Here is a 27,956-nt window from a genome sequence, read left to right as displayed (position 1 = left end):
CACTCAGGAGTTCAGCTTTCCCAATGTGTCATAGCAAACATTTTCTGAGCTGCAATATCTGACAGGTGTGCACCAGACACAGCCTTCTAGTGACTCTCTGCTGCTGGAGGTGGTGAAGCAGGTGAAAGTGAGTGACTTGGAAGATGATGTTCTTGAATTACCAGAAGACGACACCACAGCCAGTTCCAATTTGTAAGTTCAGCAGAACAGAACTGTACATGTGATGTTGTGCGTTCATCTATGTGTGTCTGTGCTGTTGAAGTCCAGCAGAAAAGTGGTGTTTCTCTGAGTGATACCCATGTATTTTCTTGTACCATAAAGGTAATTAAACGCTTGTTTGTGATGTATCACATCTACAGACTTCTGAGCAACCATTACTTCAAATACTTCTGAAGGTAGCTTTAGTCTCATGAACCAGGACTTAGCTTTGCTCTGGGCCAGATAATTTAAGCACCCAGCAGTTAAATAAGCAAGGTAAATGCAGCCTCATGTTTTCATACTTCAGGGGAGATCAAGTCCATTGTGCCCAAGGCTGAAATATCAAGCCTGAAGAGTAATGCTATGAAATGGTGTTTTGTAGTCTAGTCTGAAACATGCAAGACTGCTGATGGAAGTACCTTCATATAGTCATTTATGTTGTACTTTTAATGCCATTCAAATTTCATTATTTTCTGAACTGTACTCTTACCAAGTACCCAAGCAACTGTGTAATCTTCCTAACACTTAGTGGTATTTTTATAGGGATGAGAAGGATGAGCAAAGTCAGAAAGAAAAGCTGATATTGTCTGAAGACTGTGAACTCATTACAGTAATTGATGTGATACCTGGCAGGCTGGAGATCACTACCCAGCACATCTATTTCTTTGACAGCAGCATTGAAAAAGAGGAAGGTGAGTGTGATCAGTGTCTCTTTCTGTTCAGTGCAGTTCGGCATTCTTTTTTCAGTAGGCTGAGTTGAATTTTTTTTGAGACTGAGTGTCAAACTAATTGTGAAGAGACAAGTTGTGCATCTGTACTTGAAATTAATATTGTACTTGTTGGTCAGTAGCTGGCTGATCCCTTCAGCATCAAGAATCTGGAATTGTACTTGCTGAGCTGCTAATTGGATTTGCCATTCTGAGTATTTCTTAAAAAAATTAACCTATTGAAAAAAAATTAAGTTTGACTACATAATGTCATTACCTGTAAATTTTTGGTTAAATGGCACCTCCACGTTCTCCCTGACAAATGTTTTGCTCTTACATTGATCAAAAAGTAGTAGTAAGTGATGATTAAAAGGTAGTAGTATGTGAACATTAATAATGTATATTAGTTCAGTGAACTTTAATAGAATATACATAGTTGAGTATGAAAACAGTGAACTGAAATGTTTGACAAATACTGGTAAAATTTTCAAAACCAGTATATCAGGTAGTTGACCTTTTGGGAATTCTAAACATAAAAGCCTCTATTCAAGCCTGTTTAAGAGACCGAAGGGTCATATTTTTTGTCAACAGAATACATTTATAAAGTGACTTGGATCAGAAAGCAAAAACAATTATACACTCCATCAGATATTCCCTGCTACCTCTTTCTTTCAGTAGAACAATAGCTGAAGTTATATTTTCCTAGTAAGATGGTTAATCAAGCCACACATAAAATTGACCTTTTCTAGGAATAACTCTGGGGTGATTGGAAATGATACTGCGTTATGTCTAAATGAAAAGTTTTTTATGTAAGCCCAGTCAACAATCAAAATTGTCTTCCTAGGGGTAGGTTTTGATTTCAAATGGCACCTTTCTCAAATTCGAGAGATCCATTTGCGTCGGTACAACCTGAGGAGGTCAGCTTTGGAGATCTTCCTGACTGATCAAACCAACTATTTCCTCAACTTCAATAAAGAGGTAGGCAGTGGCTCCTGGCGGCAGTGGCTCAGCTCTTAACTCCAAGAGGTCGCGCGCAAGGGGCGGAGCCTCGACAAGAATCCTGTTTTTTATAGCCTGATCAGATCTGACTGTGGGCATTCCAGAAGCTTCTCTGCACCCCTACCCTGGCTGTGGGCTGCCCCTGAAGCTTCCAAACATCCCCCACACTGGCTGCAGGTGCCCAGCGGCTCCCTGGTGCCTCGGCACTCCCTTCTCCTAATGGCCCTGGCCAGCAGGCTCTGGGGCCAAACAAAAGCAGCTGTTAGCCTCAAAGCAGAGAGAGGGGGAGATGTGTCTACTCCTTCCATATCGAAGGAGGGAGGGGGAGAGATGGAGGTTTACGTTCTGCCACAGTCAGTCTATGAATAGCTCCTATAAAATGTTGTGGAGAGTTGGGTCCTTTTTAGCAAATAAACCTTTGCAATAATTTTGTAGGAAAAACATTGGTATAATTTTATTTGAACAGCAGCAGTATTTCCTAGAAGACTTCTATGACAACAGTGATTTTTTTCTGTGTAGCACCTACACAAAAGTAAAAAAATCTGCTTCATATTATTTGTTGCCTTTGTATCCTGTAACTGAAGGATGTCACGTCTATCCATGTCCAAACGTTTTATGTGGCAAGAGATAGAAGTGTTTAAAGCATAATTGTATTCCATTTATTTCACATTTTAAATAGCAGAGAAGTTGTTTACTTGTCAGCGTCAGTCTCCAGAATAATTGTTTTATTCATGCCGTTTTCTAACAGGTACGAAACAAAGTATATAGTCGAATATTGTCACTGCGTTCTCCAAATATTTCTGGGACAAGATCTCCACAGGAACTTTTTAAAGCTTCAGGTTTGATGCAGGTATGAGAATTCAGCACAAACGGTCTAAAGCATTCCTCTGCTTCCTGAAGGAGCCCTGAAACATCCTGTACTACTGATTTGACTTTGTTCCCCCCGGTGTTTAGAAGGTGACTGCCAATTTTGGTACCTTCAGTCTGGCCCCTGGACTTTCACATGCGTATTCTTAGAATCACTGTGTCTTGTTGTGTACAGTCAGGGAGGTAAACGGATGGAGCAGCCTCTTGTTGATGAGATTGTGACAAGGGTTCCAACAAGAGTAGAAAACATGTAGCAGACTTGCTTCTGTTTTCAGTCCGTGATATTGAGTACCCATTTTGGAACTTTTTTCACTACATGTGCGAATAATTTTCCCTGCTACCTTTTCATGATGGGGCTTTCAACAAAACTCATCAAGATTAAGCAGGAAATACGGTGTTAAGGGAATTACTGATGTTGGTATAAAAGGAAAACATCAAAGTATCTGTATTACCCTACACATGGATACATTTTTAAATGTAGTAAATGTGGTTTTAATTTTCATCTCTTCATGCCACAATATTGTTTTCTCTGAGCGAGGAATCATCACAAATGATTTTTAAAATATTGGAAATACTTAGTTTTTTCTTTGTTTCCCTAACGATAAAAGCTATCAAGTTATGTATTTAAATAGAGAAAATATCATCTGTAATGAAGTGGCTCCATCACACTACAGACAGATATTGAGCCCTTCTGAACACAGCTCTGTATGTTCTTTGTTTTAAAATATAACAGTGGAGCAAAGGCACAAGGATAATGTTAGTTGACAAACTCCTGTACTGTTGAACAATGGGAGAACAATTTATAAATACGTGTTGACCTTAGAACTCTAATGGATTCAAAGTTCTGGTCCCCTTTTTCTCAGTACTTGTTTGCCTGCTGCCTTTTTGTGTCTTTAATCTCTGTTTCTATTCTCTTTTATTTTATTCTGAGGCTGCTAGTTGTGTGCTGCCTTGTGGCTAAAACAGTACTGACATCAATCATGGACACGATTTCAGGGAAATATAAGTAGCACAGTCACTGAATCAAAGCAAAAATAAACTTTATTAGGAGAAATTAAATTTGGACTTTCATAGCATTCTTGCAGTTGTGTGTCTTTCAATTGCCAATGCCGTTCTCTCGCAGATAAGCACTGCCACAACATGTAATTTGCAATAGTGGTATCTTTGATGTAGTGACTTCCATTGTATCTTTTTCTGTCTTTCAGAAATGGGTGAATAGAGAAATATCCAACTTTGACTACCTTATTCAGCTGAACACAATGGCAGGACGAACTTACAATGACCTTGCTCAATATCCTGTGGTAATTAAAAAAGAATAATTTTTTATTTTTTTGCCAGTTGTATTTTTTCTATTTTGAAAGATGGATTTTTAATCTCAATTTTATCTTTGACTCTTTTATAGTTCCCTTGGATTTTACGAGATTATACTTCAGAAGAACTGGACCTGAACAATCCTGCAGTCTTTAGAGATCTGTCCAAACCCATAGGGGTGGTAAATGAAAAGAATGCCAAGGCTGTGAAAGAGAAGTATGTACCAGAACACTCCGTTCTATTTCTCTATCTTTTCTGAGCCTTCAGGCTAATAACACATTTCAAAAATAAAGTTGTGACAGTGAAAGTTTTAAAAACTAGTTTTATAACATCACAGGTGCATTTGCAAAGGTTATGATTTGTTGTTCCTACTGTATTCAGATTAGTTAGCTTAGATGGCACTGAAAGGACAAATTTTCAGTTGTTTCTGAGATGTGGAGATAAAAAACACTAAAAGGCTGGAGAAACACTTAAAGACCCAGCAACTTGCAGAGAGAATACTATGTCCATTGTCTGCTTCAAGATAAGGAATACAAAATCATACTGTGAGTTGAGCTGCCCATCCTGGGAGGTAACATTGAGCCTGAGTTGTGCTTCCTGCTCTTTTTTTCCAAGCATAGATTATTATCTTTGAAATAAAATTTAACTCAGTGACTTCCAGCAGCTCCTCTGTAGGTAGGAATGACAAGTACGTCCTTACACCCACACATCTATGTAGCAATCCTTTTTTTTGCTAGTGTGGGGAGTGAGTGTGCCGTCATACCACATTGCACCAGTCAGGCAGCTTCCAAAACCAGCTTTCTTCAGAAAACTTGGAACATGGAGAATTTTCTTTGAATGATTAGGCTCTGTCCTTGACTGTATGGAAATTGTAGTTAGTCATTCTGCTGGAGAACCAATTTCTCTTACCAGCCTTGTGCCACTGAGGAATATATCAGCCAGATGGTGACAGGGCACTGTACAGTGAGTTTGCCTGTAGAAAAGCATCAATTAAATCTCTTTTCTGCATCTTGACACAGTCACACACACAGTCTTTTTATCTTTTTTTTTTCTTCTTAAATCTTGCAAGAAACTGTGACAAGTCCCTTCAAGAATATCTATACAGCTTAGTGATGGGGGGGGGGGTTGTGTGTTGTATTAAGTCATACTAAATCAGTCCTATCTTGCCCTTTATCCAGTTTTTTGACAGCTGATAGCAAATGCCTAGGGAAGAGTGTAAGAACAGGTATGCAAAGGCTTCATCTGGTGTACATTTCTGTCTTTCAGAAGTCTTTTTCTTAGGGACTTTCAAAGTCAGAATTGAAGTCCTCATGTTTAATAAAACACAATGTATTTTTCTCTTGTAGAATGCTGTGACCATTTCTTTTGAATCCTTGCGTCCAATAAGTATAATCCACATGTCAATCAACTGTAGTGCTCAGTTGTATTTATAAATCTTTATTTCTTTTTAGATATGAGAATTTCGAGGATCCCCTGGGGATGATTGACAAATTTCACTATGGGACACACTACTCAAATGCTGCTGGGGTCATGCATTACCTCATTCGAGTAGAACCTTTCACAACACTTCATATCCAGCTTCAAAGTGGCAGGTATACTGTGAGCAAATGAGCAGCACGCTCATTTTTCCTCATTACCAGTTTACTGAGGGAATGAACCAAGTCTAACCTGGGTTTTCTGATCTGCAGGTTTGACTGTGCTGACAGGCAGTTCCACTCTATTCCTGCTACATGGCAGGCTCTCATGGACAACCCCAATGATGTCAAGGAACTTATCCCAGAGTTCTTCTACTTTCCAGAGTTCCTGGAGAATCAAAATGGTAAACTGACTACACCAAATATTCTCATAGAAAGCTGTTCTAGTGTTCTTCAGAGAAGAATTGTTACAACCATTTGTGAATGCTGTGGAACACTTACTATGTAAACTTTATAGTATTCTTGTAGAAATTACTTTAATCATCATGCTGACTTCAGACTGTTTAATGAAGACATCAGTTGTATTAAGCAGCAGCCTAAATGTTGTTTAAAATTCAGACTAGGGACTTAAGGATGGCTAAAAATAGTCTTGTTTACCTAATGTAAAATACCAGAGATGATCCTTTGGATGTTTGAAAAAGAAAAAAATTACAATAGTTAATACTGATTAAATAATTAGCAAAAGTTAATATAGGTTAATTAGTATTCTTTTTACTGGGTTCATTGGATGATAGTTTGGACATCTTCAAACGTGTGAGATCTTTTATCTGCTCTAGGCAACCAACGTATGTTTCTACTTGCTGCAGTTACCTTCCAATGTAATGTTAAATCACCTGATTTTAGAGCCATGTGAGGTTTCAGTGCCCATAACAAGGAAAAAAAAAAAAAAATCACTCATAATGCTGATTGCAAAGACAGCATCCTGCATTCTGATGTGAGACTCCTAACCAGTTTTTAATTCACATGTATTGCATAGTGAATGGTTTCTCTATCTGTTACACAATTTAAAAATGGCTTTGTATGTGTGTTGCTGCTAATTTATTCTGCTAGCTACGATCTACAAGAGTTCTAAGTTAGAAAGACTGGAAACACCCAGATCACACTTTCAAAAGTGATTTAAGTATTTAGAGTTGTTCTACTGAAACCTGGTGGGATTTAAGACTTCTTGAAGCCTTGATTCTACAACCACTTAAGCCTGAAAGTAACTTCATTCTTATGAATAACCTCATTGAAATGTTTTGGACTCTTAGTCCTGCTAAAAGAAAGCAAATGCAGATCTGTTTACTGATAGGTATGTAAATGATTAATGCTACTTTAAAGGTCGGGACTTCAGCTTTGGAATAATTTAGGTGCTTCGGACACTTGTTATCCTGTATTATTTAACTTTTTAAACGTTCAGGCAGAACTTGCCCTCGGTGGAAGCATTACTGGAAATATACATTAAGAATTTTTCAATATCCTTCCCTTGTATTGAGATAGTAATGCTTTTCAATCTTCGAGATATCAAGATATTTGAAATATTTTGTAGTAACTCTTAAAATTCTCCAAATTCTTCACTAGGTTTTAACTTAGGTCAGCTTCAAATATCCAAAGAGGTGGTAAATGATGTTGTTCTCCCCAAATGGGCCCACTCCCCAGAAGACTTCATTTATAAACACAGGAAGGCTCTGGTAAGATGGGGTTTATGTGTGTGAAATAACGATAAAGCAAGTACCTCTGCACATTGTCACTGTGGCTTAAGTGTGAACTACTGAGGCTACATTTGAACTAGAGTGGTGGTTGCGTTCAACATTACAAGTACCATTAGAACTTTCAGTTAAAAGCGCTGTGTGTGTCCATAAAATGCTCAAAAAAAAGAACTTGAAGATACGAATCATGTGGGAGTTTGCTGCCCTAGGACATAGAATGCAGAATTAGGTGGGTTTAGGTGATAAGGCTTCCCTTGCTTTTTAAAGATTATGCTTTATGGTTCTAGGGAGCTAGCAGCTTACCTTCCATTGCATAGTTGCATTTCAATAGTCTAGATGTGCTGCTGTGCGGGATTAATATTCCCTCTTACTGGCGGTTACTACCCTTAACGCACATGGATATTCTTATACTTCTGCCCTATACATTGGTGTATACTTAGTTTTGGAATTAAAAATCTTTTGGAATTAAATCTCTTTCACAGAAAATAATAAATAAGAAAGCAGCAGTACTTATTCTTACAAGAGTATTTTTCTGTTCTAGGAATCTGAGTATGTTTCCGCTCATCTTCATGAATGGATAGATCTGATTTTTGGCTACAAGCAGAGGGGACCAGCTGCAGTGGAGGCACTCAATGTGTTCTATTATTGTACTTACGAAGGTACAAAGCAATATGCTCTCTTGTCATTGTCATCAGACTTGGGGATTTTCAGTATCAGACAGAAAACACTTGATTTGTGAGCATGCCATATAGCAGCATATGGTAAGGCAACAGAATTATAGATGAAGCATAACTTGCAGTTTATCATCAAACAACCAGAATATTTGATTCAGAAGTTGCAAACCCGAAATTTTAATAAAGGTGTTTTTTTTAAAGGGCGGCTGTTTCTGTCACTTGTATTTTGTTTCTTAAAGTGCTTGGGGGGGGTTTATTAGTTTCTCATTTGCTTGCTTAAAAACATTTGGGGGAAGAGGTTTCTTGTGTTTTAGCAGTCAAGGCAAGTTGGTTAAAAACAACAAATATTGAAGATAAATGATAGACTGTTAATTCCAAAGCTGAATTTTGAGTGGCTTTTATGTGCAATGTGTTGCATGCATGATGTATACTAAATTTGTTAGATAAGAAAAAAGCCTGCAATTCTTGCACTTACAAATACACTTAAAATTTCACTTACTGAGTGGAGTTTTCAGATTATCTTTAATAAGAAGGCATTGTTTGGAGGCTTTTCTGGGGTAAAATGTGATAACACTGCAATTAAATGAAGTTTCACAACATTTGTTGACCATTATCAGTTCTCAATAAGTTGTCTGAATCATGTTCTTATTCCATTTTTCTACCCTTTATCATTCTGGTTGTGATCTAGGGGCTGTGGATTTGGATGCTTTAACAGATGAGAAAGAAAGGAAAGCTTTAGAAGGGATGATAAACAATTTTGGGCAAACTCCATGTCAGCTGTTAAAGGTAATGCTCTTTGTTCCCTCTCAATCAGACCTTTGTGGTTAAATCGAACTGAGTAACAAAGGACTTTGGAAAAAGAATGAAAAGATGATGGTTTGTAAGAGAATAGTTTGTAATTTTAGGAATTTTAAGTCTTTTCTACATTACCATTGCTAAAGGTCACACTGGTGGAAATTTAATGTACCATTTTCGAAAGAAATTAGTATACTTTACCAAGGGAAATTAGGTGCTTAAGAGTCTATTTTCCCATTGCTTATCAATAAGTTTCTGAGTATCATGTGACTTGAACAAACTTGTGTAACTTGTTATTCCTTCAAATATTGTCTCCTAGGAGCCCCATCCACAGAGGCTGTCAGCAGAAGAGGTTGTGCAAAGACTGACTAAAAGTGACACCTCCACTCTGAATCTCTTCCAGCACCTCACTGAACTGAAGTCATTCTTCATCGAGGTAGATGTTGCTTGAAATTTTGTAAAATCTGATCTGAAATTTCTGACGTACTTGAAACAAAAGGTCACAACCTAGATGAAAATAACTTGCTTCCTATTTAAAGAAAATATTTTTAAAATGCAAATGTGTCTAAAATGAGCTCTGTCGTCTTAATTAGTTTCATAGAGGTTGAATTCCCTAAATTTGTATCTTCTGGCTGCTTGTGTGGGTGTTTTTTGAGTCTTAAGATGCTAAGAAAGCTAAGAACATCAGTGGTGGCAGCTGAGGACTCACTGAACTTGGGAGCTAAACTCCCTGATTTAGGACAGAACCAGAGTTTCATTTCTGGTGTTTGCAACAAAGCATCCCTGCATGAGCTGGATATGTGTGTTCCGGTGCCTTAGAGGACTCTACAGGTCTGACATTACTCCAGAGCCTTTGGGTCTTACTCTCCACAGATACCAGATTTGTCCTTTAACTCCTAGATAGAATCAAACCAAAACCATGTCCTTTCTCTTAGGGAATCAGTGATGGTGTGCCCATCATCAAAGCTGTTGTCCCCAGGAATCAGGCACGTTCCTTTATTTCTCAGGGAAGCCCAGAGATCTTGGTGAGTTGCATGTCTCAATACTATTCTTAGACTGCAGACAGTCAAATAGGTGTGTATGTTTCATACAACTTGTAGAGAAACACTTCTTAACTGTTCCTGTTCAAATGTGTTCCTTTAACCCATAGTGAATGTCAGCTATAAGTTAAATATTTGTCTTCTGAAGAGAAACCAGTCTGATTTGTTGAATGGCATTTAAGAACTGATGAGACATGAGTGTCAGTAGTCGTGAGGTGTGGTGTAAGTTGCCCACTCGATCCACTTCCATAGTAGCAATCAACTTCCTAATGCAGTGCAGCCCAGCTTGAAAATGACAGTTTTTCATGGCACCATTATGTTTATCATTAATTTCCAACCCATATATTAAACTATACCGTATGCCACATGTACATACTTCAAAGACCGGCACTGTTGCTGAAATTAACTTTTGTGCTGACACTATGGCAGATAGCCAAATGATGAAGAGAGGAGAGTGGTTTTGTATTTACATCTGTGTGTATGGTCTGCATACAGGCCCCTGTGCACTAATACCTTGGTTTTGTGGGAAAGAGTATTATTTTCCAATATTCCTGTTTTGTAGGTCAAATTTACCGTCCTGGTATGTGCATATATGATTTAGAATTTGGACATGTCTAAAATTCTCATTGTATTTTTTCTAAATATCTAATGAAAATATCCTTGGCTATTTGCATTCCTTTCTTATTTCTCAGAAATAAAACTGTAGTACAATTTCAAAAAAATTATCTTCCTGTGTTAATATGTTAATGATTAATGACTGCTATTTCAAATAAGAGCAGCAGCAGCTGGCTGGGTTTTTTGTATTTTACTTCCTTGCTACATGTTCCCTCTCCCTGCTTTCAACTTCTCTGACGTATCTAGAACACACACTATTCTAATTTGGTAATATGTACCGCATGTGCATTAACTCACCTCAGCTGGACTTTTTTTTTTATTTGTAGATGGAAGTGTAGAAGGCCGTGCTGGATTTTATGCAAGCTCCATTGCCATCAAAGGCAAGCAGAAAATATACCTCTGGGTTTCACCGATTTTTTTTCCTTTCAAACTTTTTTTAGGTAACAGCAAGTCTGAACTGTGTTATTGGAACTCATGGTTGGCTGCCTTATGATAAAAATATCTCCAACTATTTTACATTCATCAGAGATACCACAGTGACAAATCCCAAGTAAGCATGTGATGAGGCGAGGTGCGGATGAATGCATCTACAGTAATAGGACACAGTAATTGTTCAACAGTCAGTGGGTTATACTGTTTTCATTGGCTGAGTTTTCACGTAAGAATGCATCTTCTGATGTTCAAGATTATTACCTCTAATCTGTAATGCTGTTCTAGTAAAGAGTTATTTAAGTAGCACTTCAAGGTTCTTCATTCTTAGATCTACCTTTAACTTTTAAAAATAAATACTCATCTTTGAATCTGAGATGGTCAGTCTTCGTACTTTCTTACACTATAGTGCAGGTATATATGGTGGGTTTGTTTCTTTGGTTTTTAGAATATTCTTTTCTTTATTGTAACAATACTTAGTAGGGACATGAGTTATTCATACAGGATCAAATTGCATGAAAGACTGAAAAGATATAAGGTGAAATCTTGCTTCCATTTGCTGCTGGTGGTGAGAGTATTCCCCTGGATATCAGGGTGCCAGAATTTCACCTATTATTTTTTTAGATATATCCTCCGCTATAGATGGAATTTCTTATTAATTTTTAACGATACAGGAAGTGCAAAATACATTGGTCTGAACTAAAGCTACCCTTAACTGCTCATGATTTGCCTGCAGAACCCAACGCAATGTGAGTGGTCCCTTTGCACCGGGGCTGGAGATCACCTCCAAGTTGTTTGCAGTGTCCCATGATGCAAAACTGCTCTTTAGTGGAGGACATTGGGACAACAGCATCAGAGTGACATCTCTTACGAAAGGAAAGCTGGTTGGACAGCACATCAGGCACATGGGTTAGTAATTGTTTATACCATGAAATGAAAGGTTTTACTTATTGTGCCATGGTGTTTGGTCTTTTTGGAAATAATTATAGCCAGTGCACTTGAGCAGACAAGCCCAGCTGTTATAAAGGAATGGAAGCATAAGAACAGAAGACTGTTTGAACCATGATTATACATAAATACTTCAGCATGACTTTTTAGTCATTGGAGTGATGGTTTAATGTAGTTTCAAAAGAAGGCTTGACTGCTGGTTTTAGGTAGTCTCATCAGCCCTTATCACAGTGAACTGACTGCAAATCAGGATACGTTGTTGGTCTATTACATGCACATTGTCACTCTGTGGGAAGTTAGTTTTAAATATTTATGTGATGATAATTTTGTGTTTTCTTTCCTTTATCTAGATATTGTGACCTGCTTGGCAATAGACTACTGTGGAATTCATTTAATTTCAGGCTCCAGAGACACTACCTGCATGATATGGCAAATAGTTCAGCAGGTAGGTTATTTAGACATACTCTGAGAAGCAGTTTCTGAATGCTTTTTGTGCTCCTCTGTCTTGCTGTGATGGTTTATTGATTTCCTTTCAGGTTGACAGGGAAGACAGTCCGCTAAAACTGACTAGCTTACTAATTTTACTACTCCCACTGTCTTCTGTGTTTGAAATATTCACTATACACATTAGTTACTTTACAGCTGAAGTACAGTATTTCAGAGGCACTCTTAAAGATGTCATAGATTATTTTCAGGATAGGCAGATATTATTTCCCGTTGTACAGATGGAAGAACAGAGAAAGAGAAAGTACTTGAGACTACCCAAATTCGCTAGAACGGTGTTTATAGTTTGGGTTTTTTACATTTCTAGGATGCTGTTCAGTGTACTACTTGCATTTTAGCATTTTGTTTCCTCTGTAGGAAGTACTGATCACTATACTAAGAGTCAGCAAAGACAACACTAGTCTGTGACCTGGATTTATGCTGGCATTTCAGAATTCTTTAATATTGGTCTTGTGCTTTCACACAATGAAAGTGGTTGTGTGATGCATGTGTGTACTCACACTCAAAACATGAGGCCGTTTCCATTGTTATGCATTTAAATGTTCATTTCTGATTGCTGCATTACAGATGCACGAGTAGGATTAACTGCAGGGGGAGCTGTCATGTTATGGACAGCACATTTTGTCAGATCACCTTGTTATAATTGAACTAAAGTCAGCACATTAAACCAGTACAGTGGCGTGTAACTGCATGTCTTTTTGTGGAAGCCATCTTTTTGGTGGGAACATTTAGAATTCTTTCAAAAAGTACTTTGTACCAACAGTGTGTGGTCAAAAAGGTGAGACCTTAGTGCTCCCAACAGTATTTTTTTGTCTCAAGTGAGGATAAATGTTGAGCATTTTTTAATTTATCTTTCTAGTGCGAGTTAAATAAGTCATCCTTTAGAGATGATATTTGTTTAGAATTGCATTTTCTTAAGACTTCTTATGTGTTTTTTAAATTATTATTTAATGGATATCTAAATATCTTGTATGTATTGTAAACTCTTCTTGTGAGAATTTTACCTCGGTCTTTACAAAGTGGCAGCAATGACTGCATACTGTCACGTCCATTCTACTTGTCTGCTCTGCATTTTTTCCCAGCTCTGTATTTTGAAACTTGTTCTGCATTCCTGCATTCTTCAGGCTCCCCGGCCTTGGTTGACTGTCAAATTTCTATCACAGAAGTGACAATAAAGAGTCCTCTTGGAACTATTTACTAATACGCTCTCGCTAAGCACAGGTCTTGCCAGAGGACTGGTCTGAGGATGCCTGTATATGCTGATACTCACTGGAACAAAAGTACTAAATGATTTTTTTACACCCTGCAGTCATGTGGGAAAATTACTGGTTTAATGAACATTATTACAATATTTCCTTTGTATATTGTACTACTGGTAGTCACTGAGAAAGAATATTAGCTCTTCCTTAGAAAATGGAACAGAGTTGCTGTAATTTAAAGCAAAATAACTTTCAGCTTCTTTAAGCGTGGCTGTGAACATAGTGCTTAATTGCAACGTAAACTGTAAGAACTGAACAAGCCCAGATACACAGATGAAGAAAAAGTGGGTAGATGAGTGGGTCCTAACTCCTATTAGGATTGCTAACTGTGGTGTAACAGGGACATCTGAAGGGATATAAACAAGGCAACTAAAAAATTCTGTCTTTCACATCTCCTTCATTCATTCTTGTGATGTCAGTAAATAACACTGCTGACATAAAAGGCAAAAAATTGGAATTGGAACAGATGAGTTATGCCTTCGCTTTTGGTCTATGTCAAATATATATCTCCCACAACTGATAGCGAAGATACCAGAAATTTATTTTTTGTTTGTCCTTCAGCTGCAAGAGAATGTGTCATTGCACTTTTTGTTACTCTCAGGGAGGAGTGCCTGTAGGTCTAGCACCTAAGCCGTTACAGATCCTTTATGGGCATACTGATGAAGTTTCGAGTGTTGGAATCAGCACTGAGCTGGATATGGCAGTGTCAGGATCCAGGGTAAGCATTGTCATACTTTTCCCTTCTTTGCCTTTTCTCTACTCAAACCATGCAGCATGTTTGAAGTTGATGAAGAATAATATAAAAATGTGACTGTTTCATGATGTTTTTCTTCAGCCTTCCACATCAAGATGCTATGCATCCTCTCCCTTGCTGCCTGCTTAAACTGAGCTGTCTCAAACTGCTCTGCACAGCATAGGCCTCAGCTACCATGTTGTATAATCCTTCATAGATGAGCTTTAACAAGTGTGGACTTATTTGGAGATCTTAAGCTTCTCATAGGAATAATTCTGTGATAGGTTTGTGCCTGCTTCCTTAACCTTGAAGGTTCTGTGCAGCTTATTCATGTTCCAGCAAGACCTGGACGGGCTGGAGAGTTGGGAAGGGAAAAATTTAATGAAATATAACAAGGGAAAGTGTAGAGTCTGTCATCTGGGTAGGTACAACCCCAGGTTCCAGTACAAGTTGGGGAATGACCTATTAGAGAGCAGCATAGGGGAAAGGGACCTGGGAGTCCTGGTGGACAGCAGGATGACCATGAGCCAGCACTGGGCTCTTGTGGCCAGGAAGGCCAATGGTACCTGGGGTGGATGAGAAGGGGGGTGGTCAGGTCAGAGAGGTTCTCCTGCCCCTCTACTCTGCCCTGGGGAGACCACACCTGGAATATTGTGTCCAGTTGTGGCCCCTCAGTTCCAGAAGGACAGGGAACTGCTGGAGAGAGTCCAGCGCAGGGCAACAAAGATGCTGAAGGGAGTGGAGCATCTCCTGTGTGAGGAAAGGCTGAGGGAGCTGGGGCTCTGGAGCTTGGAGGAGACTGAGGGGTGACTCATTCATGGGGATCAATATGGAAAGGGTGAGTGCTGTGAGGATGGAACCAGGCTCTTCTCGGTGACAACCAATGATAGGACAAGGGGTAACGGGTGCAAACTGGAGCACAGGAGGTTCCACTTAAGTTTGAGAAGAAACTTCTTCTCGATGAGGGTGCCAGAGCCTGGAACAGTCTGCCCAGGGGGTTGTGGAGTCTCCTTCTCTGGAGACATTCAATATTCAATATTTAAATATTCTTTCTGTGTGTTGTGGTAACTTACCGGCAGAGTAACAACTCACCTAAATTTGACTGCAGGATGGAACTGTTATTGTCCACACTATTCGGAAAGGTCAGTACGTGAGGACTTTGCAACCGCCTTGTGAGAGCTCTCTCCTGCTGACTGTTCCCAATCTGGCTGTGTCCTGGGAAGGCCACATAGTTGTCCACACCAGCATAGAAGGAAAGACCACTCTTAAGGTACTTAGGTTCATGGAACGCCTCTCTCTCTTTCTCTGAAGATGTTAGTCATAAATGTTGTTAACTTTATCCTTATTTTCTAAAGTAATAAGACTTTCTGAGCATCCTGTGTCTGTTTCTGTATTTTTTTAATTTTGCTAGTCTCTGTGAGTGAAATTGGATTAAAGGATAAGTCACAGACGTACTGTGCACCTGTAAGTTTCATTAAAATCTCCCAATACCTTCAAGGAAGATGCCCAAGCATGTCCTAATGAATCTTCCTGGGAGAGCTGCTTTGAAGTTGAAAACTAAGGGAAACAAGTTCCACTGTTCACAGAAACAGGAGCTTGTAAGGGGAGCAGTAAGTTCGGGGTATAAGATGCCCAGTGACTACACTGATGTTTTTTAGTTTTGGATTGGAGAGAGAGCTCTAAGGTTCACAGTGCAGCTTATTCTGTCTGTTGAGTAGCTGTGTAGTTGCTTTAATAAGGGTGGAGGTGCTATGATTTCTATGAACATGGAACATTTCTTAAAGACAAGTTTATTGGATGTAGGCATGCTAGCTGCTTTGGGAAGATGGGGACAGAAGAGACCAAAGTATTGTCAGGCTGGAAGAACTTCAGATGGTCATGTTAGCTATGTCTTTAATCCATCAGTGATTCATTGCCTTGTCCAGAAAATACTTCTAGATCTAGCTCTGTGGATATATATGTATTTCCTCCTGCTTTTCAGTTTGGGTTGGGGGAAGGAGAGTGGCAGCAGGGCTGACAATGAGTGCTGTCTTCCTTTCTTCTTCCTTAGCAAAAACCCTTATAAAATAGGGACATGTCCGTTAAATCCATGAATGTTTTCAGAAAATTTGGAGTTAATTAGATGGATAGGTAAGACGTTACCACATTACATCAACAGGTGATGAGAAATAACTTCAAAAATTTCCATACAGAACCTGGTGTACATACACATTGCGTATAGGCTCAGTAGTCTTGTGTCATTCAACAAGGAAACTGTTGTCAGCAGTATTATCTGTGGGTTATTACCCAAGTTAGCTCCTGTTAGTGAGCTAAAGACACAAACAATACAATCTTAAATGTCACAGAGGACTGACTGGATTCTTTTTGGTCTTTTCAGGATAAGAATGCATTACATCTCTATTCTGTCAATGGAAAATATTTGGGTTCTGAGACTCTGAAGGAGGAAGTGTCAGATATGTGTGTGACTGGCGAGTATATAGTGATGGGCAGCTTACAGGGATTTCTTTCCATACGGGATCTCTACAGGTAGTGTACCACCATCAGCAGTTTATTATTGAGATGCAAATATAAAGTTTTTTTGAGAAATGGCTGTGTAATGTGGGCTTTGCTTGGTGCTGTAGGTGGTAACCATTGCTTTTTTCTGTATTCCTGAAAGAACTCTTCTATGGGGGAACTAAGATAAGGAGAAAAGAAAAATGGGAGGTTATACCAGGCATTCATCCCAATTATGCACCTAGAACTGTCAGAATTTGGGAAGAGCTGTGTCTGACATCGTCAAGATGGGATTGTCCCCATGTCTGATTAGTCACTGGGAGCTCAGCAACTGTAGGATCATGTGTCATGTAGTTCTGCACTGAGTTTCAAACTCTGCTTACTGCTGTACTCTGTAGAGCTCTATTGTTCCTCAGAATGGGAGAGATCTTTGTCCTTTAGGCAGTTGCAGGGGTAATGTTACTGTTCTTCAGTGAAAATGTCTTTAATTTACTGACCCATCTATGCCTGTTTTTGTTATTTGAACTCTATTCTGAAGTATGACTAGGTCATTCCATAGCAGTTTACAATAATTGAAATAGCGAACTGAATATTGAGAAGCTGTGTTTTATAGTACATCCCATAGAGCCATTTCAGCTGCAGTGTGATTCTTTGCAGTCTGTGCAAACAAATACATGATGTGCCTTGTCTGTGTGGTTTTTGATCATTGCAGCCTGAGCCTGAGCATCTCCCCCTTAGCCATGCGACTGCCAATTCACTGCATTTCTGTCACCAAAGAGTACAGCCACATCCTTGTTGGCTTGGAGGACGGCAAGTTGATTATCGTCGGTGTTGGCAAGCCCGCAGAGGTAAAACCCACCATCAAGAACTTTTTCTACCGAACAGTGGGAAGCTCGCTTATATCTGCTTTCCAGTTGAGCAAGAGGTCTCCTCTATGGCAGGGTAAATTTAAGAGCAAGTTTCAGTTTTCAGTGGGAAAAAAATAACTTTTGAGACTGCTCTACTGCAATTTCTCGTTAAGAATCAAAGGTTTATAGGGATCACAGATGGGAAGCTCAGCTGGACTAACTTGCAGACTTTATCACTTGCATCTGAATAAGCAAAGTCATAGTAGCTAACTTTTTCTGAACGTGATAGTGTTGTCAGCCACTTCATGTTGAAATAATTTTCCAGAAGAAAATTGGAAGCGAAAGAGAGCAAGCTACTTTATTTCTCATGCTTTCTGTCACATCTTTTGATACGCATTGATTGACACTGGGGAAAAAAAATATTACTGCTTTCTGTTCAGAGTCTCTAATTACAGTGCACAAAGAATCACTTGTGTAGGTTTCCAATATGCTCTGTGCTCCATATGGTGACTATAAACTTGTTGGTACTGCGTATGCAATATCAAATACAGAGCATCCATCTGTCAAATAGCTGTGCCCAATTTTGCTTGTGCAGAGCAACGATTTTGCTTTAAGTACTTCTTGTCATGATTTTCAAAGTATTTGGGTTAGTTTAAACCTGCTTCTCTTTATAACACGATCTCCATTGTGCCGCAGTGTATTTATTTGAACGTGTGATTATCACTTTTGCATGACCTTTAGTAAATGCCAGAAAAGTGTCTTAATTTAATTTTATATATTTATTGTGAAAACAGAGTGACTTTGTTTGCTGGTAAAGTGTTTTAGCTAGGAGATACACGGTTAGCCTGACTTTGTTTGCAGCAGATGGGGAAGGAGGTTCCCACTGACCTGTAGCTGGACTTTGTCCTACTGCACAATTGACAGAGAGGTGCTTCTGATGGGGTTAAACATACGTTTGTAATGACAGTTTTAAAGTCACTGTCATTTCTCAGTATCCTGTTCCTTAGCAAAGATCTTTTGTAGGCTGAAATGTATGTATATCATTAGACTGAAGGCTTTTTTTCTTTCAGCTGTTAATCACATCTATTTTTCTAACTATGGAGAAAGTGTTGTTCCAAAGACTGGATTCCTTATATGAATTTTTTTTTTTCAGATAATCTGTGTATAATTCAGATGATCTGCAAGCTTAATATCTATGTGAATAGTTTTTTTTTAAAATGCAAACATCTAAAGAACATTATGTCCCAGATTTTCTAGTTTTCTATAACGCCATCAATCAATATACTTGAAAAGCATATGTATGTGGAGTGTTTCTTTGAATTATTTGTAGTTTGGAAGGAATATATAAATTACTAGAATTTTATCCTTATACAGAAGACAGTGTTGTAGTTCTGGTTTTTGGTGGTGATACTGATCCTTGGGATAAAGGGAGAGACCAACTTTCTTTATCGTGCATACGGTGAAATGCTGCTTGGTATTAAGATTGGCCTTTAGTGTTTCTGCATTGACAGTATTCAGTATGAAGCGAAGTATAACAAATGTTATTGTATTTTTGAGATGTTGCAGCAGTCTGGGGGATGCTCACCCGTCCGTGCCGATCCCTGTGCCTTTTCTAGCAGGCTGCTGTTGCAATGGCACTGTTCTTGAGCAAAATTAACTTGTAGTTCTAAGTGCTGGGAGTTGTTCTCAAAGCTATGATCTTCAAGCATGCACCTTGTTTGTTGAACTGTGAGGGATATCACAACCTAATTAGCTGCCAGACTGGTCGCTACTGGCCAATCTTAAGCCTTATATTTAAGAAAGAAATTAAAACAGTTTCTTACAAATTGTTGTCAGATTGCAGACCTACCAGATGCTGGATTTAATGTGGCCTCTGGTTGCTTGTTATCTGTCTATACTTCTGTATACTTACTCAATATGAATTACTTCTGGTTTAAATTTTACTCTGGGCACTTCACCCAGGATCTTTGGAAGACGGTATAAATCTGACACCAGGAGATAACCTTTCTCTCTTTCCTTCATTCTGCTGTCACTGCCTTGCATTTTGCTTATCTTTTCCTTTTCACTTCTAGCAATTTGTTTGAAATCTCTAAAATAAAATGTCCTTTCTTCTACTTTGGTTCTTTTTTGCTTCACATTCACCTCTTTTCCTTCCTATCAAAATAGCAATTGAAACACTGTTTCTAAGCCATTTGACGTAGGATAAGTAGTAAGTCTGCATTACGTGGTAATAACCCTTTAACCGTTCAAAGTCAGAGAGGACCTTGATTAGTGTTTTGTCTGTTGTTTTTTGTCAGTCCCAAGAATCATCCCTAAGTGTAACTTTTGGTTTGTTTTCAAATAATTTTTGTTGGTCTAATTTTGTTTATGCAGTACATTGTAGTGTCTGCATTTCACCAGAATCAGTGTCTGAATTCCTTTTTAATTTATCCACCTTATCCCTTCCCCCTCCTTTTGTTTCTCTGAATTACTTTTAAACAGATGCGCTCAGGTCAGCTTTCCCGAAAGCTGTGGGGATCAAGCAAACGGCTCAGCCAGATTTCATCAGGAGAGACTGAATATAACACTCAAGATTCCAAGTGATTGCTGCTACCTTCTCTTGTGGATTCCAGAAACATGTCTAATCTTTTGGTCACTTTAAATGTGTATCTCAACTTTCAGGGGCTTGATTCTTAAATCTGTTGAAGATGAACCAATGGTAGAGGTACAGTAATAAGCATATGTACTCATGCAAGTTAGCTTGCTTGCATATTTTTCCTTAACGGTGTTGACTTGCTCACAGCACAATCCCTCTCTAAATGGCTGCTATAACTGTGTTTTAGAAAAAAATGAAAGAAAATAAAACAAAAACAAAGACACCCAAACCTCCAAACCCAAGCTTGCTAATTGAATTTAAGATAAGTAGCATTTGATTTAAAGCTGCATAGGGCCAGATGTTCCTTGATCACAAAGAGGGTATTTGGCTTTGCTTTGACAGCATTGTAATTCCCCAGCAGTAAATTAAAATTCTGGCAGTTGCAGTGGTCAGATTCAGAATTGAGATAGGTGACAGTTACAACCTTTTCAATATGTTTTTAGCCCAATGAACAACTTATTGCAATTTGTTCCTGTAAATGGCTATTGCTGTCTTTTTTGTAGCTCCAGTCTTAGGCTGTTCTGCAAGGAACACCTGTGTTGCACTACTTGAGTATCAGAAATTGGTTAAAGCACAGACATGAATAACTTCAAAGGAGTTGAAGGTGGTAAAGGAGCTAAAGGAGGTAGGAGATACTTGCTGCTGAAAATTATTTATATTGTTAAGTAGACTAAGAAATACATCAAGAAATACCGTAATATATTTAATATCTTGAAAAAATACAGAGTGAGAATCAGTATCTATATTGGTCAAAGATCAATCTGCTTTGTTAGTAAGGCAACTTGTACCAACAAAAGATGCATTTCCACTGCAAAATCATTTCAACAACATTGCAGCACAATTTAGTTAAATGGCACCTTTTTGTTTCTTGGCCTGATGTTCAGCAAACTAGTTGTTAGCCATATTTTTTTCTGTAAAACAAAGCAGGGCAACAGATAACGTATCCATTTTCAAGATGTGTTTAAGACCTGGGAAAAGAAAATATCAGATCCTTATGTGCACTATATCCACCAAAACAGCTATGGATTTTATGCTGTATTTTGGAGAAGCCATTACTGGTGGGTTTTTTTGGTTTAGCAATACATAGTGATAGAAGGGTGTGTATTTCCCTGTCATTCTGACATTTTTATAATGTTGATTACAGTGATAAACCCCATACTGTTATAAAACCCTAGTACTGAGGGAAAAATATGAACTTTTTGGATCGGCATACAAAAGTATGTGTGCATGTGTATAGATGTGTGTATGTTTGTGTGTATATATGTATATACATGTATGTATGTCTATTAAAAGGAGAAGATACCATGGGGTAAGGGGAATATAGATATAAGACAAAACTGTAAGTGATTGCTGGCTAGTATGTTCCCTTGTGGCTATTACTTTCTTCCCCCTACCATCACTTTTCTTGTCATTTTTATTTATTTATGGAAATGAATGTGTGTTGTATCTCCTATAAATGTTATCAGATACTCCCTGTGTCTGGGGAGCTGTTGAACTACCTGCGGAACTCCATAGTGTATAATCTCATTTCATTAACTTTTAGCACAATATTTATTAACTGTGTAGAAACAGCAATACCTCCTTACCCAGCAAAAGGAGAACCTTCCCAAGTTCTGTTAGTCTCATTCAAACTGTTTTCTCCTCCTCAAGTTCTTTACTGGAAAAAAGAAATCCCTCTTAATGACTGATTACTGTGCTGTGTAAAGTAAGTTGCATTGCTGCTGCTGCTTAGCTTTTCTAAATGAGGTAATAAATCAGACTAGTGAGCAAGTGGGGTCTATGATAGTTGCAATATTCTGATTAATCACTGTGAGAGACTGGATTGTCTGGAAAGATAGGAGAAAATAAGAATTATTTCCCTGAGTCACTTGACAAGAGAGCATTAAGTTTCAAGAAATAGAGTGGTGTGGTTATTTTGAGGCTCGATGTACGTAAAAAAACCCACATCCCGTATTTTCAAATAAGCTATAGAGAAGTGAAAAATACTATTTTTAATCAATTACCTATCCAGTGAGAATACTAAGGATACTATGGAAGTATTAAGTGTGTATATGAGAATGTGATGTATGTCTGTCCATTTTGATTTCATGAAGAAAGAATTTCAGGGAAGCTCTTTTGGGAGCAGTTGAGAAGAATTTCAGTTCAGCTCTGAGATTTTCCTGTATTATGGGATATTTGGGGCATTGAGTTGGTGGTTTTTAGAAGAATGCATATATGTTCTGTTTAAACACGTAGATGAGTTTAAGTGTTTACTTGCAGGGGAAGGGGGCAGGAAATGATGATGTTTCAGACTGGTAGAATCAAGTGGAAAAACTGAGGGGGCAGGTTTGGTGAGAGCATCGGGGGTTTTTTGTGACTTGCACAGAGCGAGTTTGAAAGTGTCCTACAGTGGTTTAGGTATGTGCATCACAAGCATTAGGTGATCTTCACAAATATCTGGGACAGGTTTGAATGTGGAGAGTTCTCAGGCTCAGACTTGAGCCTGGTTTGTGCTCTGCACGAAGCAGCAGAATGAGGAAGGGACAGGTGAGCTTGGAGCTGCCTTGTGCTCTGCGCACAGCAGCAACAGCCGTTGCCTTTTGATCTGTTACCTGGTCCTCGAGGACAGGAGGTGCACACCAGCTCTTGCCAGAGCCTCTCTGGAAAGACCCCTGTAGGTTTGAAGGTCTGCACTTTGCTTTTATCTAAACCCAGCTCTAACTAAAAGATAAAGGTGGTAAATGTGAGCATGAGCTGGTGTGTTGTTTCTTTCAGTTTTAGTGTATTTGTGTAAGTCTTTTTAAAAGTAGAAAGTAATTTTTCTGATCAACTGTTCATGTTGGTTGAATTGCAGTCTGTTATGCAGTGCACTGTGAATTAGTGAACTGACTTTCATAATTCTTTGATTTCCTCAAGTCAGTAAAGCTTAGGATCACATTGTTTTTCTTGTAGTATTGGTGAAATAAGATTTTTCCTTTGCTTTTGAAACAAGATTTATTTAAGTGTAAAAATTAAAGCTGTGAGATGAGAGCGTTCTGATTAGGAATTCAGAATAAAATAGCCTGAAGCGACAGTTGTTTCCTAACACTACACTTGTCAAGATCTTCTTGGTGGTGTCTTCTTACTTTTACTTTTTGGAACAACCCTAATGATATTTATAAAAGTTTAAGATACGCTTACATTCAAAGCTGAGCAAGTAGGAGTGTAAATATGGATATCTAAAAGAAACTGCAAACTGACTCTTTTCATAGCTGCATATAGATGAGAACAAGTAGCTTGCAGCATTGAGTCACTTCTCCCTAGCACGGTTCTGAACTTGCATACCAAAGGATGATATTTAGAAGACATCTATCTCTCCTTTATTTCAAGTAAAATGTTTGTTAAATTTCTCTTTATCAATTCACTTGTAATTCTTGGTAGTATTTTAGTTGTCTTTTCAACTATAGTGAAGAATCTTATCTAGTCTGTGCAGTTTGTCTACTAGACGAGCATTCAGAAAGCGGAATATTTGCTGTTCAAGTTAGCATCTGACTTCAGCGAATTATTCTATATCAATTTACTTGTTATCTAATACTCACTAATAGGATATCTAAAAACCAGCTTTTCTATTATCCATGTATCTTAACACCACCACCAAAAAAATAATATTCCCAATCTTAAACTAACTGCACTTCTCTTGATGGTTAATACACATTGTGGAAACCAGGTTTTAGGAAGCCTGTTTCATTTTAAAAAGAAAAAAAGGCAGTAACACACACATTAAAGTTGCTTTGCTAATTTGCAACATTGATAGAAACAAGCTTTTTTTCCCACTGATATACCCTAGATCATGAATGTTATCACAAAAGAGGTTTTTCAAAGTCTTTACAGGCTTTAAATAGTCTAGTCAATTGGCTGCTTCATAAGGATTCTCTTTAAAGTTGTATTTCTGTGTCCTTTAAGTGCAAAGAACCGAGTTTCTGCACTGTAAAAATTCTGTATGGAACTGATAATAGTCCTACATCAGTCTGCTTTAAGATAGTCTGCAGGAATTATGAATTTATTTGTAATGCACAATAATTAGGTAGGTCTTTTAACTTGTGCCCTCATCAACGGGAGCTGTAAGGCTCACTTCCCTATACCATGGCTCCCTCCTCTGTGTTTCCTCTGTCTTTCCCAATCTCAGTTAACAAAATCATTAAAAAACAAATGCACAGCAGCCAGATGCTTCACCGAGCTTTTGCTGTGTATCTGTATTTAGTTGAAAATGTGTATCTCTATAGGAATTATGGTATGGTAGGGAGCTTTAGAGCTGGGGAGGGCAGTAGAGATGTCAGCCCTTCTGCTCCTGCACTGAGTCTGTGTAGACACATGCTCTGTGTTGTCACCTGAAGGGACACCTCTGTTCCACCGTTAACGGCACCTTGATAGCTAGCTTGGATGCTGAGGCTACGTGCTGTGAATACTTTATTTCCTGTCAAGGAATCTATTTAAAAAAACCACATATGAATGCATATCCTAATGTGAACCTAAGGCCTGATACAATAAATACTGTTAGATGAAAGCACAACATAGGGTTATATTTAATTGGGTGGAAATTCAAGCATGTGCTTCAGCGCTTTCTAGAATGAGCTTTTCGTGCTTTTTGGTTTAAAAGACTGTGTCAGCTCCAGCTGTAAAGACAACACTTGTTAGCGGTCTCCTTTGGGGGAAATAGTTTTTGTGTAGTCATATGCATCTGGGTTCAGTGTACACCAATGTTAGACTCGATTGAAACATTGGGAAGATGTCTTTCGTTCCATCCCAAGGAGCCAAATTCTCATTATTACTGATTGCCCTTGTTAGCACATACTGTCATAGGAAGCGAGGGTTTAGTGAAAAGCTGCGGTTTAAAATAGCCATCAGATGCCTGAATGCAGAAACTCCTCTGAGGGCAGCACAGCATGTTGTGCAGAGCCTGAGCCGAGTGCTGTTCATCTTACGGCAGGCTTGGACACCCCAGATGTGAGGAACTGCTTGTAGTGTTAATTCAAAGGTACTCTTTGGTTTTAATTCACCTTTTCACTGTGCATCTGTGGAAGAAAACTGGTGTGTGTTTTTTTAAGTTGCCATTTACCCAAATAGCACACATAAAATAGGTGTTGCACTGCTTTTCTTCAGGAGAGCGTTCATCCAGTTGTGTGTATTTTCATCTGCTGGACTGGGAAGTTTGACAAGAGCTTAGGTCTGTGATTATACTCAGCACAGACACAGTTTTAAAACATCTTCTGTCCCAGAAGCACGATTGTCAGTAAAGATTATGGTTTAAAGCTGCTAAGGTGTTTTGAGATTGAAATATAAAACATCCAGCCATATATATCAGACACCTAACTGAATTTACAGGCCACTTGTTTATTTAGCTTCCTGCCTTAGTCAGTATTTTCCTCTTGGGCGAGCCATATTTTTTGCCTTGAAGTAGTAACTTTTAAAAATAAATTTAGTCTTGCACGTGACAGTGCTGCTTTAGTCATATGTAGCTGTGAGCTATTGCTTGAAGAAACCCATGAGGGAAAAAAAATCATCAAGGAAAACTTGCGATACGTGTTCAATTCAACTCTTCAGTGTGCAGAAGCAGCTTAATCTAAGATTAGAGAAACGCTGCTCGTTAAGATCTGCCTCCCATTGGTCAGTGTTTTGGTGGAAGCTGTGATGCTGCTCAGTTTGCTTGATGGATTTTTATTAAAGCTAATGAGAGAGTGGAAACAAAGGCCTTACAGCAACGGTTAACCATATCTTCTGATAATTCTTACAGATTGTGCAATTATAAATGGATTTTTAAATGCCAAAAAATGCCTTTTTTAAGAGTTACATGTTATGTAGTGGGGAGTGTTGTAAATATCTACTTTCAAAATGAGCCTTCAGGCACTGCAATGAACTTGCTGACAGTCTTCTGTGCAATATCTTTTTCCCTTCTGGGTGCTTTAAGAGTATACTGTATGTCTTATTTTGTTTCAATCAGTATGTTTTAAGGGTGTGTATATTGGCTAACGATGGATTTTTTTTCTGTACAGCATGGCGGAAGATGTTTCAAAATTTTGCACTTTTCTAGGATTTGCAAGTTTGTAACCTGACAATTTTTAACATGCACACTTTTGTACATAATTAGTATTGTATATATTTAACATGAGTCTGAAGCAAATAAAAGTAATTGAATGCATAACTTCTCCCTTTATTAACAGCGCAAAAATGAAACTAATGGTGTGGGAGTACACTAAAGGAACAATTATTTCATTTGGCAGGTAAAACTGGGCAGCAGGAAGAGCTGATTTGCTCTCCGGTGTTGGTTGTGTTGAAATAACTTTCTTCTGGTGGGGAAGTAATCAAAGTGGATACATGGATGTACAGACACTTTCAGACTAAGAATAGCTATGATTACTCAAGTATTGCAATAAAATTTGACTTTTTGCTGGTAGAGATGTCCAAGAGATTAGTTAGGTTGGGGAAAAGAGCCCACTAATGCGTATTTATCTTTATTTATAAAGATAAGGTTCTCCACCCACCCTGGAACTAGAAGCTTCTCTGCTTCCTCCTCATTGCTTTACCATAAAGTGACTTTTGCTGCAGAATATGCAAGGCTACAGATTCTGGAGATTACTGTCAATCAGGAGGAAACTGAAATCTGTTCCAGGCTCATGTTCAGTTGGTTTCTTACCCCTGTAAACGAGACAAAACATGTTGTGAGCTTTAACAGGAGCTAGGACAACTGTGCTTCCATCTGTTACGAGGGATAGAACAAAGCATCCTTATTCATAACAAGCAGAGTTTTGACTCTCTTCCTTGCCTGCATCATGGGAAAGACATATTAGATTTCTTGGTAAATGTTCATATGACTAAAGACATGAGTTCCCGTGTTCTAGAGTTGAACACGTTAGGGCCAAATTGGCATTCCCCTGGCCTTCAAAAAGAGAAAGGGAAAGGGAAACAAGGGATTAATTTCTGATGTGAGGAACAGGCAGCATGGACAAGGAGTCTAACAGAAGTCTCTCTTCCTATCTGTCTGAAGGAGAATATCCATTTCAATTCAAATGAAGCATTTACCTCAAAAACAGACGTGCTCCTGTCACTCCTTGCAAGGTGGCTTTGTCTCCTTCCACTAGCAGCATCGCACCTTCCCGCAAGCCCTAATGTAGGTGTAAACATTTAATATTATTTTCAAGCTATTTGAAAGGCTAGAATGCTTGTCACAAGCAGTCTTAGTGCAGCTCGCCATGACTACCAACAAGACTTTCTCACTCACTCATTTCTAACAAAGTTGCCAAGACAAATTTAGGTGAGTTATTTTGTTTTAGAAGCTGCTTTTCTTGCTTATTTTTCCCTTTTAAAGAAGGACAAACCATTAAGGAGAAAATGTGTTTTTCCAGTTGTTGAGCATTGATAAGGATCATGGCTGAAAACATTGTGAGGAAGATAGTTCAGCCAGAAGAAGACACATTTAGAGCAGGGGGAACTGCAATCTACACATCAACAATGAGCTAACGAGCCACGGATCAGGCCGGTTGACCAACCGGAGATGGAGGATGTGCTGGAGGGCACATAGCCCCGTCTTGTAATATACCCAGCTCGGCAAACAAAGGGGAAAAGTTGAGACCCTTTAACATGGCCCGGGTCTTGTTGAAACTTGTTCATCTTCCACTTCCCCCTGATTTCTGCAAGACACAAAAGGGGCAAGCTGTAGACCCCCAGTGTGGCCCAGGACTTGTCCAGACTTGCCCTCTTTCACAATCACCACTTTTCCCCCCAC

At 38.6% G+C, this 27,956-nt stretch overlaps 2 protein-coding genes across 10 annotated transcripts in view; one reads left to right on the top strand and one right to left on the bottom strand.

The window, feature by feature from the left end:
* Positions 1 to 26,375, top strand: part of NBEAL1 (neurobeachin like 1) — an 86,480-nt gene extending 60,105 nt beyond the window's left edge. For 4 of the 9 annotated variants that reach the window (XM_065840639.2, XM_071811470.1, XM_065840637.2 and 1 more), the window contains 21 exons: positions 66 to 192; positions 742 to 890; positions 1,750 to 1,883; positions 2,653 to 2,754; positions 3,977 to 4,072; positions 4,174 to 4,298; positions 5,534 to 5,674; positions 5,771 to 5,901; positions 7,118 to 7,227; positions 7,787 to 7,904; positions 8,608 to 8,705; positions 9,034 to 9,150; positions 9,650 to 9,739; positions 10,810 to 10,919; positions 11,535 to 11,707; positions 12,097 to 12,191; positions 14,111 to 14,227; positions 15,351 to 15,512; positions 16,620 to 16,768; positions 17,448 to 17,583; positions 20,065 to 26,375. In XM_065840639.2, coding sequence (XP_065696711.1) covers positions 66 to 192; positions 742 to 890; positions 1,750 to 1,883; positions 2,653 to 2,754; positions 3,977 to 4,072; positions 4,174 to 4,298; positions 5,534 to 5,674; positions 5,771 to 5,901; positions 7,118 to 7,227; positions 7,787 to 7,904; positions 8,608 to 8,705; positions 9,034 to 9,150; positions 9,650 to 9,739; positions 10,810 to 10,919; positions 11,535 to 11,707; positions 12,097 to 12,191; positions 14,111 to 14,227; positions 15,351 to 15,512; positions 16,620 to 16,768; positions 17,448 to 17,583; positions 20,065 to 20,166 — 2,582 coding nt within the window. In that variant the 3' untranslated portion in view covers positions 20,167 to 26,375. The other 5 variants (XM_071811469.1, XM_071811468.1, XM_065840635.2 and 2 more) reach the window with 2 other exon arrangements.
* The window catches only part of LOC136102980 (alpha-aspartyl dipeptidase-like), an 8,317-nt gene continuing 6,721 nt past the window's right edge, over positions 26,361 to 27,956 (bottom strand). The window contains exons 7-8 of the mRNA XM_065840645.2: positions 27,254 to 27,336; positions 26,361 to 26,869 (exon numbers count right to left, since the gene is read on the bottom strand). Coding sequence (XP_065696717.1) covers positions 26,791 to 26,869; positions 27,254 to 27,336 — 162 coding nt within the window. The 3' untranslated portion in view covers positions 26,361 to 26,790. The remainder of the gene's footprint in view (positions 26,870 to 27,253; positions 27,337 to 27,956) is intronic.

The sequence above is a fragment of the Patagioenas fasciata genome, chromosome 7 (genome assembly GCF_037038585.1).
Source record: "Patagioenas fasciata isolate bPatFas1 chromosome 7, bPatFas1.hap1, whole genome shotgun sequence".
NCBI lineage: Eukaryota > Metazoa > Chordata > Aves > Columbiformes > Columbidae > Patagioenas > Patagioenas fasciata.
Note: the sequence above shows the minus strand (reverse complement) of the source record. Positions and strands in the feature narration are given on the sequence as shown.